The sequence below is a fragment of the Lagopus muta genome, chromosome 2 (genome assembly GCF_023343835.1).
Source record: "Lagopus muta isolate bLagMut1 chromosome 2, bLagMut1 primary, whole genome shotgun sequence".
Classification (NCBI taxonomy): domain Eukaryota; kingdom Metazoa; phylum Chordata; class Aves; order Galliformes; family Phasianidae; genus Lagopus; species Lagopus muta.
Genome location: NC_064434.1, coordinates 49,878,927 through 49,898,950, shown reverse-complemented (window position 1 = coordinate 49,898,950; position 20,024 = coordinate 49,878,927). Strand labels below are relative to the sequence as shown.

At 39.3% G+C, this 20,024-nt stretch overlaps 1 protein-coding gene across 2 annotated transcripts in view; it reads right to left on the bottom strand.

Annotated features, from left to right (window-relative positions):
* Positions 1-19,516, bottom strand: part of NKAIN2 (sodium/potassium transporting ATPase interacting 2) — a 508,789-nt gene extending 489,273 nt beyond the window's left edge. For both annotated transcript variants that reach the window (XM_048937096.1, XM_048937095.1), the window contains exon 1: positions 19,373-19,516. In XM_048937096.1, coding sequence (XP_048793053.1) covers positions 19,373-19,426 — 54 coding nt within the window. In that variant the 5' untranslated portion in view covers positions 19,427-19,516. The remainder of the gene's footprint in view (positions 1-19,372) is intronic.
* Positions 19,517-20,024: the final 508 nt, after the last annotated feature.

The following is a 20,024-nucleotide window of genomic DNA, read 5'->3' as shown; positions in this document are numbered from 1 at the left end:
CAATCTACATTTTTTGTCATAATATCAAATGCAGTTATTCACAAAGTCAGTGTAAACTGAGTTTAACTGGTACTCGATAAACAGAGGGAAAACATGCTTTATATACAAGAAAAAGAATTTCTTATTGGTTCCCCAAAGAGACAAAACTGTATATGCAAGTAAATAATCATATTAGGATAATTTTAAAGATTTTAAAATAGCATTTGATATCATGCATATAACTGCCCATCTGTTCTATAGAATACATTTGACATAACATTTAATCACCTCTTACAGAAAAGGAAGTCAGATTATTTTTTTTAACTTTATTTTATGAGATTTTATGGGAAAAACAAGAAAAAATACATAAGTAGTCAGGAAACTGATTTTTACCTTTCTGACAATATTTACAACTGCAATTTCAGGTGACAAAAAAAAAAGTGAAAGCTAGAAGGCATTATGTTTAGAAGTAACCAAATCTGAAAAAGATCCAGGACAGAACTTCATATTGCCCCAGAAAAGGAGCATTTTAACCTTTACAAACATCACACTTCATCAACTGATGAATGTTTATGCATATAATAAATTATATAGTTATAATAGTGTCCAATTTTGCAGCCCCCAATGCAAGAAGGAAATACAGCTGTTTGAGCAGAACCAGAGGAGGGCCACAGAGATGATCAGAGAGCTGGAACACATCCCCTGTGATGACAGACTGAGAGAGCTAGAGCTCTTTAGACTGGAGAAGAGGAAGCTCTGGGGGGGGACCTTATAGTATCTGAAGGGGGCCTACAGGAAACCTGAGGAGGGACTTTTTATAAGGACTTTTTATAAGGGAATGTAGCAGAAGGACAAGGGGAAATGCTTTAAACTGGAAGAGAGATACTAGGAAGAAATTTTTTACTGTGAGAGTGGTGAGACACTGGAATAGGTTGCCCAGAGAGGTTGTAAATGCCCCCTCCCTGGAAGCATTCAAGGCCAGGCTGGATGGGGCTGTGAGCAAGATGGTGAAGGAGGTATCCTGCCTATAGCAGGGGGGTGGAACTAGATGGTCTTAAAGTTCCCTTCCAACCCAAACCATTCTGTGACTCTATGATTCTAAATATAAATAAGACAGAAAAAAAGGAAAGACAACATTAGATAAAGTACAGCAAGCAGAACATTTCCAATGAATCATATTTTTTACTGCTGAAAAACTGAAGCAAGACAGCAAAGCCACTACATTAATGTTTTTGCCAGTGAAAAAAAAAAAAGACATAATTGTGGCTACTAATAATTTCCCTGAATCACTTGGCAGATACACAGGTTACATGGACAATTACTCTGGCAATTACAAAAGTTCCCATAAGTTAAGACTTTCAACATTTTACATTTAAATTTTAACAGATCTAAGTGACTGAAAACAGGGTCAGCTTTCAAAAACCTTAGTCTTAATTCCATGAACTGAGAACTGGTCCACTGAAAACACACTTACCTGAACTGAAAAGTGCTGAAAACACAAAAAAAGTAAATGACTTTCAGAAACCTAGAAAGAAACTCATTCATCTAACTGTACGAGAACTGTATTTATGAAGACCGTAGATCATAAAGAAATAGATTATACTGTGAGGATTTTTGTTGTTGTTGTTGTTTGGTGCTTTTTTCCTAGTCTGGCAGATGGCAGTAAGCTCATAGCAACACTAATCAGATGGATATGCAATAAATAAACCAAAACATCCTCTTTTTTTCCCATAGATTCAAACGATGACACAGCCAAAGAAAAGAACAGATGAGAAAAAGAGCTCAGTTCCGCCCATGGGATGCCAGGGATGTAAAACACAGGCCAATGATGTGCAGAAATTCCATTCTGTGCTAAACATGATTCAGAGAGATTGAAAAGAGCATGTTGGAAAGATGACCAAAAAAATTCCAATTCAAACAGAGTATCTTCAGTGGCTCTGGAAATTGCTTGAAGGGGCAGTTCAGAGAAATAAAAAAGGCATACAGAGAAATTAAAAAGGTATACTCAAAGGTGAAAGACTTTTGAAAGAAAATTTGGTGTGTAGTGCCAGTGTTCTGCTCACAGCCCTCGGTCAGTAATCCTGCTTCTGAGGGGCTTGGCCTCAGGCTGCCCAGGGCACTGAATTGGAAGAGGAGTGGAGATGAGAGAATGAGCAAGAAAGAACAATGTTATGAGCATTTTCATACAGCCCAGATTCAGTTTTATCTAGTCTTACTAGTAGGCACAGAGAACTCCAAGCATGCTCAGTTTTTCTTATTGTTGAGACTGGCTTTAAATCAGAATTTGACCACTAAATAGTAGGAGAAAGAAAGCTTTAAACAAATCACTTCGCAAGGCTTTTTTAGATAACTGCTAAAGATGATAGAAACAACATTTTAGAGTGCAAGCAAAAGAAATAAAAGTTACATTTGATCATTCCTGCTTCTTCTGAAAAAGCAAAAAGTACTGTATTAAAGTAGCATTCAGAAGGAATTTTCTTGAGAGTTTTCTTAATGCTTTTAGTAAACATTTTTTCACAAATAAATATTGTTTCATAAAAAGGCATTTATCTTGGGGTCTGGATCAAGTTTTTTGGTAACAGCAATAAGTCAAAATTCAGTTACCTAGACCTTTATCAAACTTTGAACTTGATCACTAAATAAGAAATTAAAATCAATTCTGGAATGGAAAATGTCAAGGTTTAAAGCTTCATGTCTGATACCATGACTCTGGACAAGTCACAGAGGTTACTTTTACTTGACTCAGTACCATATAAAACAAATTCCAAACAAATAACAGAAAAGGCATAGGTGGTCCAAGGAGTTAAGCACGGGTACATTTCTGTATATAACTCCTTCTTTTCACATATAGGGACTTTGGGTCTTTTCTTCCTTTCTTTCTCCCATTCTTGACTCAGCCTGAAAAAGAAGCAGACAGATGTTCCCGCTGAGCCTCTCATGTCCTCTAGGAAAGGCAGAGAAACGAAAATTTCAACTCCCAACTACTAAAGACGGCAACATACAAATGTTCATTCTTCTGTGCACAATCCAACAAGTCGCCTGTTATGCGACTTGCTATGCGTAGGAGGCACTACAGCTACCACCACTCCTCCCTAGACATGCTGCAACAGAAAGGACAGAACCTCCCATAGTACCAAAGGAGCACTCTTTGTGCCTGACTCCAGCACAGGCTGTAAGTGCAGATCCTAGCCCTACACGTGCGCTGAAGGTAGGCATAGGGTGTACATCTAAACCCAGACCCTCACTCCAATTCATCTCATTCTTTGCAGAGAAACCCATAAATTCTTCTGTTAGGACCTGAGGCAGGTCTGCAAGACCTATTTAAGTAGCTTCACTACATTTACTGCTTTTCAGTATACCAAGTAGCTGAAGCATAAAAAGAATGCTGCCTTCAGGCCTCATTAGAAGTTAAGACAAGCTGGAAAAATATAGATGAGCATACTAAGGGAAAATCATTTAGCTCAGTAAGCTACTAAACATATCAATATCATACCCAGCTTCAGAGGATTTTAGTAAATACTTAAATATTGAGCATAGTTTTTGTGTGATAATTGGTGAAGCTAATGATAAATACATTTTTAAGAGAGAACTAAAATCAAATAAGGACAAGACAGAGTTGAAATCTGGTATCTGTATGTATGAACAAAATGAAAAGAAGACTTTTTATACACATCCAGAAAAACACGGGCCCCGATGGGATGCACCCATAAGTGCTGAGGGAACTAGGAGAAGTGACTGCCATACTGCTCTCTATTGTCTTTGAAAGGTCAGCCTCACCTCCATCCCTGGAAAGGTAATGGAGCAGATTACTCTGGATGTCAGCTGATGATCTGGATGTCATCAAGAGCTGACAGCTTCAAAAGAAGGTTATCAGGAACAGTCAATGTGAGTTCACAAAGGGGAAGTTCCATATAAATGAGAGGAAAACGATTTTACTATGAGGGTGACAGAGAACTGGAACAAGCTGCCAAGAGAAGTTGTAGTGTCTCCTTTCTAGATATATTCAAGACGTGCTTGGACACTTTTCTTTGCAATCTATTCTAGGGAACCTGCTTTAGCAGGAAGTTGGACTAGGTGATCTCTCCCAACACCTACGATTTTGTGGTTTTGTATTATAAAATATGCACTATCAGGTTACTCGAGTAAGTGTATTTTTATGTTATTTACAAAACAAACTTGCAGTGCACCTACTTGCTGTTGGCACATATAAGCCAGAAGTATTTTTTCCATGCACACTGTTCAAATGCCACAGCTGATTTCTGTCTTAGGTGACTGAGTCACAGGTGAATGGAATGGATAGCAACAAGGGGTATTTCTTCACCAATGGACACATTGCACAGACCTCTCAGCTCCACAGGGTGAGACTTCAGTGCCTCTCAATAGTGGTCAGAACCAACCAGTTCCCAAGTGAGCCAGCTTCATCAGTGACCCATCTTGTATACTCACCTTTGGAGCTCACATCAGCTCTGAAAAGGACTTCTCTATGTCTTCAGGGTCCTAGCAGGGTCCTTTGCCTTCCACCCCCAGTTTAATTTTTCTTTTTCTCTCCTCTCCTTTTGTCTTTCTCCCATATTAGCAAGTTAGCATCGGTAACAATAGTAGAAAGTGGCAGCATGAATGACCTTTTCCTATTTAATTCAGTGACATAAATATGAAAAATTTATCACTTACTTGGCTTATAGGACTGCTAAAGACAAATTCACCTGTGACACATGCACGAAGATAAATTCTTATCTGTTTCTAATACACTTCCATTAATATCAGATCTATCATCCATTCTCCTAAAGTCCTGAGTACCACCCATGCAGTGTAGGAGAATATGATTCTATTCAACTCACCAGGATTCTATTTTAAAACTCAAAGGACATACATTCAGAGCTATGACTTCACTCAGGCATATCTGCTTAAACTGCTGTCTCCTTTCTCACAACACTGTGCTGAAAATGGACATGAAACCCATTGCTTATACTTAACAATGTTTGACTTAAGTCTCTGCCTGTGCCTAAGCTACATCTGCTAACATCGTCTACACAAAGCCCAGTTTACCATTTCAAGCTACAGAGGTATATGAGCTTTCCTGTTAAAGTCCCCAGACTCCAAGACATATTGTGTACCATCATGCGTGCACTTCAACACACCTGCAATAGCTGACATACAACTGCTTCAAATCTGAATTTGATGCCAAATATAACATCTTTACACAGCTTTGAGACATCCCATTTTTTTCCTCTGTATATTTATTTGTCTGTAAAACACACTCACCCATTTCCTGTGTATGGATAAATATATTAAATTAAATGCTTCAGACTGGCATGGACTATGAATCCCTGAAAAACAATCATTCATTTTGACCTTTTCGATTTCAGAACAGCATAGAAAAGAAATTGGTCTGGGGAAAAAAACACACCTCTGTGAAAGTAAATTCCCAAAATTCACTATCAGTCCTGCCTCTGATGGGACTCTGTCTCCTTTCATTTTCTTCTCCCCATTTCTTCATCCTCACATCTCACAATGGTTCTGTTACTATGTCAAAACTCAGTTCATATTTCTTAGATACACTTCTTGAAATGATTAAGCCTTGCTATTATCCTATTCATTTATGTAAACAGTTTTTCTTACACGAAAGACTCTTTTCCACAGCACAGGCAGCATTTCTTGGAAGTTTCTCTGCACCTTTTTCTCCTGTTTTGGAGCAACAGACATGATATTTTCCCTACATTTTTAACCTGTTACTTACTGGGAAAAAAAAGATAAACCAGTAAAATGTAGGCAGATTTGTTTGGCTAGACATTGCCTTGTAACCAAGTAGATCATTAACTACAACCAAGAAGATTCATTAAGACTCAATGAGATATGAAAGAATCAGGAGTGATTATGTCCGGAAATATACACTGTTTATTAGAAGCTATCTAGGAGGAAATTGTTGCTGCTTATGTCACTTAGTTTATGGCTGTATAAATTATATTCCTTATGGCAGCAATCAAGGCAAGATAATACAACAAATATCAAATAAGCAATGGTTCTAGCTACCTTTTGTTAGTATCAAGGCATTTAATGGAAGTAATACAAGTAGGACCCAAAGTGGTGAAAAGATATAAGCAGTGACAAAAAGAGGGTATGAAAAAAAACTGCTTTTGCATTCTCCATTAGTGCCTGTAGAGCTCTTAGAAAAACAGAGAGTCGATCACCATTATTAGAGTAAATAGTCCTTATAAGGATGAATTTTATTAACTCTATTCTACAACTTTACTGTTTATAATTAAATTCATTTTAATACATAAGCAAGCCTGAAGAAAATACCTCTTTTTTCTGCTTGTTTTTGTCCACATACCGTGCAGACTCATAAGCAAATGCAGTCAGTTAACAACTCTGGTTATAGTATAGTGTGTTTGTGTGTGTCCACATGTGTGTAAATGTATGTGGAAGAGACAGGGCAGAACTGTGTGATGAGAGGGGTAAAAAATAAATAAATAAATAAAAAAGAGTTTAGTCAATAATCTACTGTATGCTTAGCACAGAGTGCTACACCAGTGTACACCAGTGAGCACAGGGGAAGTCAGTGTGCAGGCTTTCTGAGTACTTGAAATCTAGGCACCAAATCTAGGACCTGATGTTCTTTATCAGGTTGGTAGAGATGCTGGTTCTTTCAAAGAATAATTCAGAGCATCTAAGTTTGCTAAATACTAGTAATAGGGTAGTGAATTCACCCCTTGGGGCATATGCCTGCCTACATCACCTTGATAGGCAGCCTCAACACCAAGGTACCTGGTGTGAATTCCTCTCAGGTATTTGCACAAATTGGGAAGTATAGCAGCAAAAAAGGAAAGAGGTACATAAAATGATGCAGATCTCCAATATTACGCACTAGAAACATTTACTTTAAGATTATACTAGCTGGCTAATGAAAGAGCTTGTGTTACTTTTGGAATCACAAGGAGACTGTAAAGTAGCTGTAACAAGAAAGAGGTTATAAAAGATAATAACAATATAATATTTTGCAAACACGAGCATTCATCTTAAAAGGACTTTATAGATGCACATCTTCCTTGACTGATTATTCCCCTTTCCAAGGCCAACTTCTTTATAGTAGCACTACTCATGGCAAGGGTTATCCATTAAAATCAGTGTTGTGTAAAGTATTCTTCCTTGTGAAATTAGCACATTAATGAAAACAAAACAAGAATTTTTCTCACACTCCAGGAATATTAGGTGAAATACAAGATTTTCTTACCCATTTTTAATAAAAAATGGGGATGTTCTAACTTTTGTGATACATTAATGTGGAGGCAAAGCGTGGAACAAAATATCTAGGTAGATCAATATTACAAAATGAACTACAATCAGAAATATTTATGCAAATTTGTAAAACTGCTTTCCAGCTCACTTTCAGCCCATATTGAGACAATTATTAATCAACATGGTGTCAAGAATAACATAATTCTTCAGATTTTTTCCTTTGTCCCACACCATAAACTAAGACATTACCAATTTCAATTGAAGTAAATAAATAGTCTTTACTTTTTGACCTTTAAAAAAATATTCACTAAGTACATTTTATCTTTATCAAATTTGATCTTCTAAAGGGATTCAGGTAACTGCATTAGCATATTGACCTTATACAAGCTCCAGTATTGCTACCATGTAAATCATAACATTAGTAGAAAAGAATAGTTACCTGTCACATAAACATTTGGGTCAGGATTGAACTCTATATAAGAGACAGCACAAAATCACACCACTCTAGGAAAGATCTGCACAATTAGGAAGGCAGAATTTGCGGAGACCACATCATTCATCAGGAAAAGTTCTTCATGAATGCAAGTTGACACTTTACATGCAAATGTTCCTGAAAGATTACCCAACCCTTTCCTCAGCAAAATCCTCTCAATAAATTTCCCCATCTGCAAAATAATCCATCCAATTCCTGTTGGATTATGTGAGTGAGAAACTGATGTATTTCACTGTGAAATCATTCAATACTGAAAGACTGGGGATGTGGCCAACTTGGTAGACATCGATATGCTGGGGTAAGAATGATGCCACTATTCAAAGCTTGCATGGATACTACACATGCGCACCCTTCCTCAAACCCAAGACACAGCTGGGCGCTACCAACATCAGGAGGGAGATGTTCATGAGATCAGACAAAATCTTATCCAAAAGGTGACTATGGGATACCAAGATTGGAATCAAATTTTCCTGAAGTCTGGAAAGATGAAAATACTGTTTGCATCTCCCATACATTCCAATTGTGACAGACATACCTCCAAAGTGTCTCAGACCAGCCTATTCTCAAGTACTTTTCTGGCACTTGGGATTGTCTGTTCTCATTTTTACAGAGATCTAAAACACCTCAGAACATTAAAAACAACTTTCCCCTAAGTTCACCTGTCCTGCTATTCTCCAAATATCTCCTTTCATCATCCTACCTGTCCAGTCGTGGGGGCAAATGAATTCCTCTACCCTCCAAACCACTATTATTGAATGTATCAATGCTTGCATAGAGTATCAGGGCAACTAAGATCTTCAGTGCAATCATTCTTTGGAGACCTCAAACAAAAAGGTAATAAGGAACTCTTTAATGTAAATCCTGATTTCCTTAATTCATATAAAACCATACCAGTAGTGTGTCAAAAGCCAGCTATTATTAAATGCTATAATCATAAAATGAAATGTCAGATATTAACTGTTCAATCCATCAATCACTGTAGTTTTGTATAGCTGTCTTGCTTTAAATTAGTTAGGAAACCATTTGGAATAGATGTTCTGTTTTCAGAATAATGTTTGTTCACCTTTCAAGAAAAGTCAGTGTTTGTTTACACCCAGAAGCCCAATTCGTTACCCCAAATACTGCAGAGCTTTAAATTCATTCAAGCTCTGAAAAACAAACCTAAAGCAGGAACAAAAGAAAAACCTACACAGAGCTGGACACATTTACATTCACTAAGCAGGTCTGAGCTGCACTCTGCAGATTTGAACTTAAAGAAGTACTTGAGGATGTGCACATCCAACTCAACAGACAAAACAGAAAGAGCTGGTTCTTGAAAATACATTCTTGTTGGGCCAACAAACCTTGCTGTTCATTGGAAATACTTTTTCCTGGTTTAGTTTACATTAGCTCCTAACTGCATTTTTGTAGCACTGTGCCACTTCTACATTCCTCTTTCACTCAGATTGGCCCAGTTCTCGCAGAAGCAACAGCAGCTGAAGCACCATTACACTACATAAGGGGCTTTGGAGCAGTCTGCTGGTCACCCATTTTTAATCCTGCTGTAACAAGAGTGATATTGAGGAGTTACTGTAAAATGCTTACAACCTGGAAATATCCCTCAAGCACCAAAATTTCTCGAAGCTGCATACGGTTGACAGGGACCTGAGGACCTGACCTCCTTGGGAAGGCTCTCAGTGTGATCTGAGACACTCAGATGTTGATACCTTTCTCACACTCCCATTACAAGGGCCAATTAAAGATTGCTGGGAGTTCAAAGCAACCTTACAGGTACTGCACTCTTAACAAGCATGTGAATAATCCAAGATTCATCACTGCTTCATTCCTGTTTTACACCTGCACTAATTAACTGAAACCCCGAGTGCTCCAGCAGCTCACTTCGGCGCAGCACAGAGGGTTACATTCATAACTTCCATTATCATTGGGGGCAGTTACGTACATGTGCTGGGCAGAAAGCAGCAGCTGTCCTCTAATAAGACACTAGTCATGACAAATATAATACAGACATGGGACCCACATAATTGTCTTTGTAAGTACACAGCAAAGCAAGAATGATTGCAAATGCCAGAAGCCACAAAAACACATTCTCCCCGTACTTTTTTTATTTCAATTTGCAAAGAGCAGCACATTTCTGCAGCAAATAGAGCTTACTAAACCAGCTGCCTTTTGTTATTGTCCTTATGCTTATCTGTGATATTATACAACAGATACCATTTTATTGGTGTCCATAAATAACTTTTATTACGCATCTCAAAAAGCACAGTTTAGCACTATGCAGAACAGACACCATCTTTTCCAGCAGTTGAGCCCAGCAACTTTCTTCCGTTTCTGCCATTATGACCCTACCTCTCGGTGATGGCTTTCATTAAAAAAAAAAAAAAAAAAAAAAAAAAAGAAAAAAAATTATTAGACAGCAGTCCCAGTAAATATTCTGAGAAACTGCCAGGATCAGAAAAAGGCATTGCTTGCTATACTGATGAATGTTATGTCCAGTTCCAGTTTGTTGTAGTTTTCCCTCTGCGAGTACCAAATTTACTGCCAGCTCCACACTCAGGAAAGCGAGTCTGATAAAATTCATGACAATGAACTCTGTTTTCAGGATGCTCTGAAGCCCATGTCTTATGTTAACACTACCAGTGCCATCATCTGGCTTGTCACCAGCTGCTGTCACTGCCTGTGACCATTACTAATGTCATAAAAGCTAGCAAGCCTAAAGGGCATGAGATATGAATGGCTTTAAAAATTAAAATAAAAAAGGGAAATATCAACTTCATAGCTAATGGAAAAAAAAAAATCTATATTTTAAATTCTTTTTTCAGACAAGCCTCATTCTTTTGCATTCCTTTAGCTGCTGATGTTTTCATTTATTTATTTATTTATTTTGCTGTCATCTGCTCTATGAATTTGAACAGTGATGTAATGACATATGACTGCCTGGTATTCAGTGGTACGCACAGGACCTTTGTCACTGGTGGCTCAAGTGCACAATGAGCACTATCTTCAGTTTCATGTATTTGTGGCTTTGTGAATGCAAACGGTTTTTTTCTCCTTTTGTTTCTGCTTTGTAATAGAACAGCCTGCCACAGAGACTGGGGCCAGAGAATAATTGAAAACGCTGGGCCATTGTAGACCATAGCAAAAATCTGCAAACTTTACATTTTATTTAGTTATTGAAGAATGAATTTTCAAAGATCCATGCATTGTTCTAAAGAGACATAGTAGCATCCATCTTCCTTTCCTCACAAAAGCTTTTTATCTTCAAATGAGAAATAATATACTTGTCAGTGGTCAATTTGTAGTCTCTTATGAAGAAGTTTAAAGGAATTTTTAATTAGTAAATTGACCCATGCTATGAGTCATCTGGAAGGAATTACATTAGTTCTTAAAACAGTGAAGTTTTCTTACATAAATGTTAATCAGCACCTTGATTGACTTGAGATCCTCTGTCTCCCAATGTTGTGTTGCTCTGTAAACCATTTCCCTTCACTACATGGGATCACTCAAGAGAGACAGTAAATGTTACACAAGGTGAACAGGGGTAGCACTCTGACCTCCGTTACAGACCTCTAGCATGACTTCCATTCATGTAGAAGAAAAGTTATGCATCACAGAATCACATAAAGGTCACCCATGTTTATTCTGACAATATTCTAAATAACAGGTCTGCAGACTGCCTTTGCTTCCTCGACACAAAGACATTGCCAAAGAAGAGTAGACCGAACTGCGCAGTGAAGTAAACAAAGGTGAGTGAAGGAGAGATGCAGTCATTACGTTACTGACTGGGCAGCAACTCAAAGATCTGTATACAGCCAACAGAAAGAGGCAGCCACCTTCAGAAACTGGTCCATAGCCCATACATTACGTGCTTAAAAGAGAAAAGCACAAATCTCTCTCCTGCTATCTGCAAATGGCCCTTCATTTTTGCATTCTGAAAGGTGATGTGACGTATGACTGGTAGTATCATTTCAACATCTCTTTCAGAAATAACTGAATTAACTTCATATGCTGCCTTCTGTATAAAACTCTACTAATGAGATTTCTTTTATAAGAAAAGAAGGGTGAGTCAATCTGTTGTGGTATGAATGTAGGATACGATAGACTTTTCCTATTCTCATTCATGAAACTGGTAAATCGCCAGTTCTGTGTAACTGGTGACTTGCCAGTAGAAATGCCATCTAAAATCCTAACTGAGAAAAAAAAAAAAAAAAAAAAAAAGGAAAAAAAAAGTGGAAAGTGGTGTTAGAAGCCATTGCTGCAAACAGCATAGAGAAATCTGAGATTTGCTTATGTCATATACTGGGTATTTTTACTGATTTTAGCAATCAGTAGCATAATCAGTACTTCTTATGTATGTTACATCATTATTTAGGCAGCAGAAAAGCAAGTTTGTGTATGACAAGTAAATCTGAGCCTCGGATGAAAGAAATTTTCAAGGTAATCAGTTATAAGTAAACATTTAAGTGAAGTTAATAAAGCCCTAAACTGATAAACATTTCTCATAAGTTATGTATGAATTAAAATCAAGTTTTTATTAAAAATGCATAAGTATGATCTGTGGTGAATAGAACTATTAGCTATGCGTATTTACTTTTTAGTGAACACAGATATCAGTAACTTTTCCTCTAAATGTCATGTCCATTAGAGGGTCATACAGTGATATAAAGCTGAAACTACTCTCACATGCCATCCAGTTGGTACACGTACATCTGTGCAGAGGGGATAAAATAACAAATTGTGAAATCTCTGCTTGTCACAGGGGCAAGAAAGTGTCCTTTCAGCTATTGTGTTCATTCTACTTATCAATTCCTAGCACTCAACAGCCTCCCTCTTTCATTCACTGTAATATAAATATATCTACACACACACATATATAAAAGAAAAAGGAGATTTATCTGGATGACAATAAAATATTTGATGCTTTAAAATTATTGTTTTCAGCATATTTTTTTATGATCACATCTTATGTACAGTGGCCCCTGGCTTCCTTGTTCCTGTAGAAAGCCTGCAGAAAATTATCTAATAATCAAAGTGAGCATAAGTTAGTTTAATCAGTTTGATTTTAGCATCAGTGAGTGGTTGCAGAAGAATGAAAAGCGGTGTCTTGTTTATATGTTTTCAAGAGGATCTTAATAGAAGTGTGCCCAACAGCCGACATTACTGTGGCAAAACCAGGCTCCTTCATTTCCTTCTATACTCAATGGAAACAAATGGCTTTCCAAAGCAGCACTCCTCAATATGGAGATGATGTACAGTCTTCACCCTAAATTTGTCAGATCATATATACCCTTGTCCCGGTACAAATACAAAAATACCCATTATTGTCATTCTTCTCTAAATTTCACTTAAAGAAATACACGTAAAATAGATGATAAGAACTGTCTACAGGATGCATGAAGGGCCTCATCTGATGGACCAAGACATTGAGAAGACTACCAAGATGATTTCTTCTTTTCAGGAACTAAGCCACTCACATCATCAAGCACGTGTTGGTTTTTTTGTTGTTTTTGTTGGGTTTTTTGTTTGTTTTTTTTTTGTTTTGTTTTTTGTTTGTTTGTTTGTTTGTTCTGTTTTTGTTTTTTTTTTGCTTTCAACAATTCTGCTATGGAACATATTTCTTTCCGTTGACTACCAAGCGATAGATTTCTCTCCACTGTCTACAGAATGACTATGGAGTTTATTATTCTTTAAAAATTGCTTACTTAGTGCTTCTTGCAAAGAAACTAAAAAGCAAAACAAAAATCCTTCCTGCTGCTCGCCATTCAAGCTGCTAGCTCAAGTCCGTCAAAACGAAATTAATTCCTGCTGCCAAAGACTTGCCTCATGGCTATACAAGAACAGTAACTTAGCTAGATATTCTAGGTTCCTATATCCAGGTAGTCTATTCACCTCTTCTCAATCTATTTAAGCCTTTCCATCCCACCCATCATTGCAGTATCTGAATGCTGAGTCTGCTCACTGAACTCTAAAGTAGTTCAGTGTTGAGAAGCAGTGAATTAGATTTGCTGTTCAGCTGCTTTGAATCTCTTACCTCTGCCACTTAAAACAACTCTATTTTTCTTGAAGTGCACGATTGCTTATTCACAATTATTATTACTCATTCACATTTCTATGAAAAAAAAAAACCATACTGTACATTTCATACTGAAAGTCAATCCACTAAAACTGAATGATGTAATGGATTGCAACCTTTGACATCCACTTTCTGTATGTGTCACCACTTCTGACCTCAAGTTACTAGAAATAAAAAGCTTGGTTATGAATCTTTGGTATTTATCTCAAAAACAAAACAGGAAAATATTGTTTACTTTCCTACCAAGGTCTTGCTTAAACCAAAAAAGGTTGCTACATATTCTTTTCATAGCAACAAAAGATGTTCACTCACTGAATTCATGAGCAATTCCCTCTTTTATATATTCCCAGCAACACCTCAAAATCAACGTCTTAGTATTACAGCTTTCAAACCTACACCTGCTGAAAATCTGCTATTCATAAGATTGTTTCCTTTTCACTGCTAGTACGATCACTATGTTTTCAATGTTTTACAATGAAACTAAGACTTTCTCTTCCTTTCCTATCAAAATTGAAACAAAGCAAGCAACGGAATTTTAAAGAAGGCACAGACAGTAGTCATTGACAGTCACAATTTCAAAGGCAGGCAGGGACTTAAAAGTAAGTACTTTTTAAGTGTTGTCTCCAAAATGGAGACAATAATTCTTTCTACACTCTTTCTAGATTGATAAACCTCCAGATCTACAGGCTAAGAGGAATAACAATCACTTTCCCTTCCACTTGTGAAGCTCATTTCTTTAATACCCCTGGTGCCAGCAGAAAATGTAGGAACATGTACATGTCATCACAATTTTCTACTGCAGACCCTTTTCTTCTAAAGCTGCTATTGAAAACCATTGGCAACAGCGACAATGAAACACAATTAAAAAAACAAGCACACAGAAAAAGAAACACAACACTCCCTGAAACTCAGCAATTGGAAGCAAACACCAAAATTTTTCCCACTGTAAAAATAAAAATTAAAAAAAAAAAAAAAAAAAAAAAAAAAAAACTCTACATGCTAGTTAAGTTCATTTGGAAAGTGCTCTAGTGATAAGCAAGGTTTAAGAGTCTATATTAAAAAGAGATGTTAATTACATAAAACTACAAAACTGTAGAGCAGCTAATGCTAGAGAATCTCTGCTATGAATGTGTTTACTTTGCTTTCTGAGGGACCCTGGCTCTAATCTGCCAAATCTCACTCCCTGAAGGTTCAGAGATAATTCAATCTGCAAACTGTTGAAATGTGAGTTTTAACATCCAAGCAAGACTATTCGTAGTATAAAGTAGTAGCAAGCATTGTAGGTAGGTTTGTGAAATAGATGAGAACCTGCCAAGATCACCATTTTTGAAGACATTTACCTTGGTTTCAAACACTCAGATTATAAACAAACAAAAGCTGATGACACCGGGAGGAAAAAAAAAAAAAAACACACACACACACAAAAAAAAAAACACAACAAAAAAACACCAAAACAGTACGTAAATATTTTGCCCATGACTGAAAAAAAAAAAAGAACACAGATATTTGCTGCTCATTTTTGAAACATGATGAAAGCAGATCAAGTGTGCCCTCATGTGCAACAAGGTAACTAAATATGTGGTTATGGATACTGGTACCACAGGAAAGTATAGAAATCACTTCATATGATACAGTTTTTGAAATAAAGTACTTGAATACACTCTTAATTGATAGTATTCATTCGTGAAAAAGTACAAAACAAGTACATTCCCATGCAACTTGTTAGACTTTTGATCATTTTTTCTTAGCTCAAAGCAAAACTAAAGACTGGGGCAATCAAACTTGGGGCCTTCATCGTTCTGCTTAGCTACTATACATCTCAGATGGTGACTTCTGGAAGAGGTCACCCAGGGGCAATCTGGTAAGGTGTCAGGTGAGATTATATCCCAAACATGGGCTGTTGGTGAGGAAAAGGAGACTTCAACCTTTGTAAATCTTTGCCTGTAGAAAGCACCAATTTTCAGAATTTGGGGAAATTGTGCCTGTTGTAGTACATGCTCCTTCAGAGCATACGATTAAATCCCTCACAATCATCAGCTGAGCCTTGATATGGATGCAGCTTGGTTACAAATTTCATCAGCTGTAATGCTTAGCTTCTATATCTGAACTGAGTTACAATTTACTTTAATAATAATAATAATAATAATAAAAGACCTTGCTTGATGGATAGAAACAATAAGATAATGATTCATGAAGATTTTCCAAAGCTTCCTTTGGAAATATTGCCCTTTCTCACCATTCCACTTGGAAAGAGAGCTTCTAAGCTGAGAAAATGCAGTACTTTGCCTTTTTTGCTACTGCTCCATGTTTTCCCAAGCAGCCACAGAGGACACTAAGAGTTTCTGACTGGCTTCCATGGGGCTCTTGAAGCTTTTAAGAAAGCACCAAATCAACAGTAATCATGGCAGGTTCACCTTTGCTGTTCTTGCCAATAAGAAGTCTGACAAACAGATATTAGTGTTACTGATTTAAGCTATTAATACAAAGAGATAAACCCAAAAATAAAGAGATATAAAGGACAAAATGAAACAGCAAAGGATTCTCTCGGTGCAACCAGGATGGCTGACACAAAAACAAAAAGCAGCAGAGCCCCTGTGTCCAGGGTTCCCTTCAGAAGGACAAAGGATAAGAGAGACCAAGATTAATGTATTTTAAAACTGAAAAGATACTTTGAGATCATTAACATTGTGTACAGAAAGAAATGCCTTGTTCCCAACATCAGCAAAATTAGCTGTTACTTGCTGTTAATTCTTCTCATTGGCTTGAAATACAGAGGAAAATGAGCTGTCGTAGGCTGTTTTCCAGAGTACAAATGAGTGCACAAATAGGAAGGTATATGTATGTTAATAAGCAGGGGAGCAATGATCAGTATGCCCTTGAGAGAAGAAACATTCCTCAAGCTTTCCGATAATCAGATTGTAGAGTATGTAGCATCAGCTAGGAGCACATAAAATGCATTTACGAAAATAATTTTGCTTGTGCAGGGACTCCCCTAAGTTGATGAAGCTCTACTTCTGAACCAGGATTTGAAACGATCTTTTTTTTGCACATTCATGGACATCTGCATCCTCTGTGAATATCATATGCAACAATGTCTCCAATGAGCTGCAGTGTCCCTCAATACTACTTCTTGTTACTACAAAGACGAGTCACACTACCACCATGCCCTAGCACTGCAGAAATGGAAGAATACCTTTTCACAAAAAAAAACAATTAAATTAAATTAAAATTAAATAAAAGTTTTTTTTCCCCTCAAATAAAGGTATATTTTCTGCTTTGGATGATCATTTAAAAATTGAAATCCATGTATTAGTAATAAAAGGTTTTCCTGTTAGAAGTTCTAGGTTGCTTTTTGGTTTGGTTTTTTTTTTGTTTGTTTGTTTGTTTGTTTTGTTTTTTAAGTATCCTTATCACTATAGAAGTGCTCATCGCCCAAATGACATCTTCATCCTTTGTTTTACATTAGTATTAACATGGCTGCTAATTCCAGGGTGAACCTTAGCAGCATTTCTCCTTCAAGCAGACTTTGCCTAAAAAGAAGTGATAAATGATCAACCAACCTCAGGCCTACGTGTGAGAGTTAAACCTCCTTAACTTAAAACCTGAGATCTGATGTTTTATGGTAATATACCATCAAGAATACAACAAGTGCAAAGAGGTATTTTTTTTCCCCCCAAGTAAATGATTATTCTTGCTTTGGACCTTTTTAAATGCCATGACAGAGGCCAGATGTGACTCAGAGATGTGTGTTGCTGCTAGCATGTTCTTTTTGCACCCAGGAAACCTTCCCAGGTTTGTTTTCAGTTCATGAAAACATCTTTGCATTAGAAGTTTGCTCAAGCTACTCAGAAGACAATCCTAACTCCAGCTATATATATATATATGACACTGCAGCTCATGACCACTTATAAAAAGCTTACAATAATGCTAGAGTTCTACATCAGCTTACCTGCTCGTCCACCTGCTGGTATATTCCTGTGGGGCATTTCTGTTTATGTCTTCACCACTGTTTTTTATGTATTTTTATCACCGTGAGTTAGCAAATACGTTCGCCTTCACAGGCTCCCAAAACAATAACATTTGAACATCTTAGCACATTCCACCTTAGTCATAATCTCCTGGCTGTTGACTGCATTTCAAACACAGCCTTTTAGCCACACAAGGCACTATTTAAGCCATTTTTGTTCTCTTTGCAGAAAACATGAAAAGTATGCTTCTAAAACTTAAATGGCTTTAAAGAACTTCAGTGATTAATTTTATGTTTCTAAATTGCTGGAAAAGGTTACATTCCTGCCATTCTACTTGAGATTCACTACTTCTATTTAAGATTCATTTTTTAGACAGTGTGCATGAATAAATCACATCTGATAAGATCCATCTAGTTACAAAGAATCAGACAACTTAGGTGGAGAACAGAACCTAGAAATAAAATGCTTTCCGGAACACAAAGGGATTAAGGGCCGATTACAGCCAGTAGGAAGACCACAGGCATTTTGGGTTTCTGATCTGCTAACACCTTGTCCTTTTTTGCACTCATTTTGGTCCCTGAAACCCATCGGGTTTTCTCTTCTGTAGTTCTCTTAGCACCTGTCTGCAGGAGAAGGATTGGTGACAATGCCGGTTGCTATTGAGACCGACCAACACTCCTCAGCTCTACTATTCAGTACGAAGCCGATGAATGGGGTAATGCAAATTATTTCCTTTCTGCAATAAGGTTAACTGCTTAACAGAAGTGCTGTCTGTACCAGTGCTGCCAGTACATCCACACTAAAGGTCTCAAGAAAAGAAGGAATGCTCTTTAGCCATGTGTCACAGCCTCCAAATCCATAGGAATGCCATACATCATGTACCAGAGTGGATGATACTAATCCAGGTACATGTTACTAGAAGAGACATTCCTGCAGTTCATTAACTTTAAACGCAGTCACTTTGAAAGTGCTACAGTACCACTGCATGTCGTGTGCACACCTTGGAAGCGGGTTTATTTTTAGGCAGTTTCTTTGTTATTGTATTTCAGCGCTCACTTTTCAAACTCAGTCTAGTTTCGCCTGGCAGCAGAGCCTACAAATACTGCCACATGTCCCCTGTATATGTGAGTATAAAGATATAATCTGCTCCGTTCCGTAACAGCCTAACGATAAAGTGTTAGCACGCACCGCTAAGTCTGAAAGACACAAAAACACACATCTGCAGAAGAGCTCAGACAGAGCAACTTCCCACGCACACACCTGTACGGCACACTGCCCGCCAGCCACGCACCACGCGTGACATGGCCCCGGCCACGCAGTGCATAAGACCGAGCGCGGGGCGGCAGAGCGGGCACCAAGTTGAGATCAGGCTGCCACAAATGCCCGACTTTATTAACTCCGCCGCGCGCCCGCCCAGCTCGAGCCGCGCCGAACTACCTGTAACGCAGCCCCATCTCCTACCCGCCCGCCCGCCCGCCCGCCCGCCCGCCTCTCCCCGCGCCGACCCCAGGACGCGGGCAGTGCCCCCGGACACCTCTCCGGGCACAGGGGAGCCGCCCAACCGCCCCGCCACCTCCCACCCACCATTCCTCCCTCCCTCCGCGGGCCGCCCCCGCCGCCACTCACCAGCTGCGCGCCGCACACCGCCACCAGCGTGCACCGGCCGCTGCAATAGCCCATGGCTCCCGGCACCCCGCGCCGCCGTCCCGCGCCGCGCCCACTCAGGCGGCGGGAGAGCACCGCCCGGCCGCCGCCCGGCTCCCGCCTGCCGTCGGCGCGCCCCGGCCCGGGACCCGCATGGGGGCGCGCCCGCCGCCCGCCCGCCCTCAGCCGCGGCCGCAGCGCCCGCTGCCTCGGCGGCCGCCGGCAGCGGGGCCGGCCGCCCCCGCGGAGGGCGGCAGCGCCGGGGGGAGGGCGGCGGCAGGTGCCTGCAGGAGCAGCCGCGCTCTGCCGCTCAGCCCCAGAGGCATCTGGGCTTCAAAGTTTGCCCCCTCAACTCAGCTCGCAAACCATCCGGGCTCGCGGCCGGCTGCGGCGGGAGGGAGGCGGGGGGAGGGAGGAGGGCGGAGGGACGGGGAGGCGAGGCGAGGCGGGCGGGTCGGCGGCGGCGCGGAGCTCGGTTCACGCTCAGAGAGCGGCTTCCCTCTGCCCGCGGCAGAGGCGCACCCCCAACCTCCTTCCTCCTCCTCCTCCTCCTCCCGGCGGGGCTCTGCAGCCCAGCACTGGAAGACCCGGGGGCGCGGCGCAGTGCCGTGCCGGCCGCTTCTCCACCGCTTTG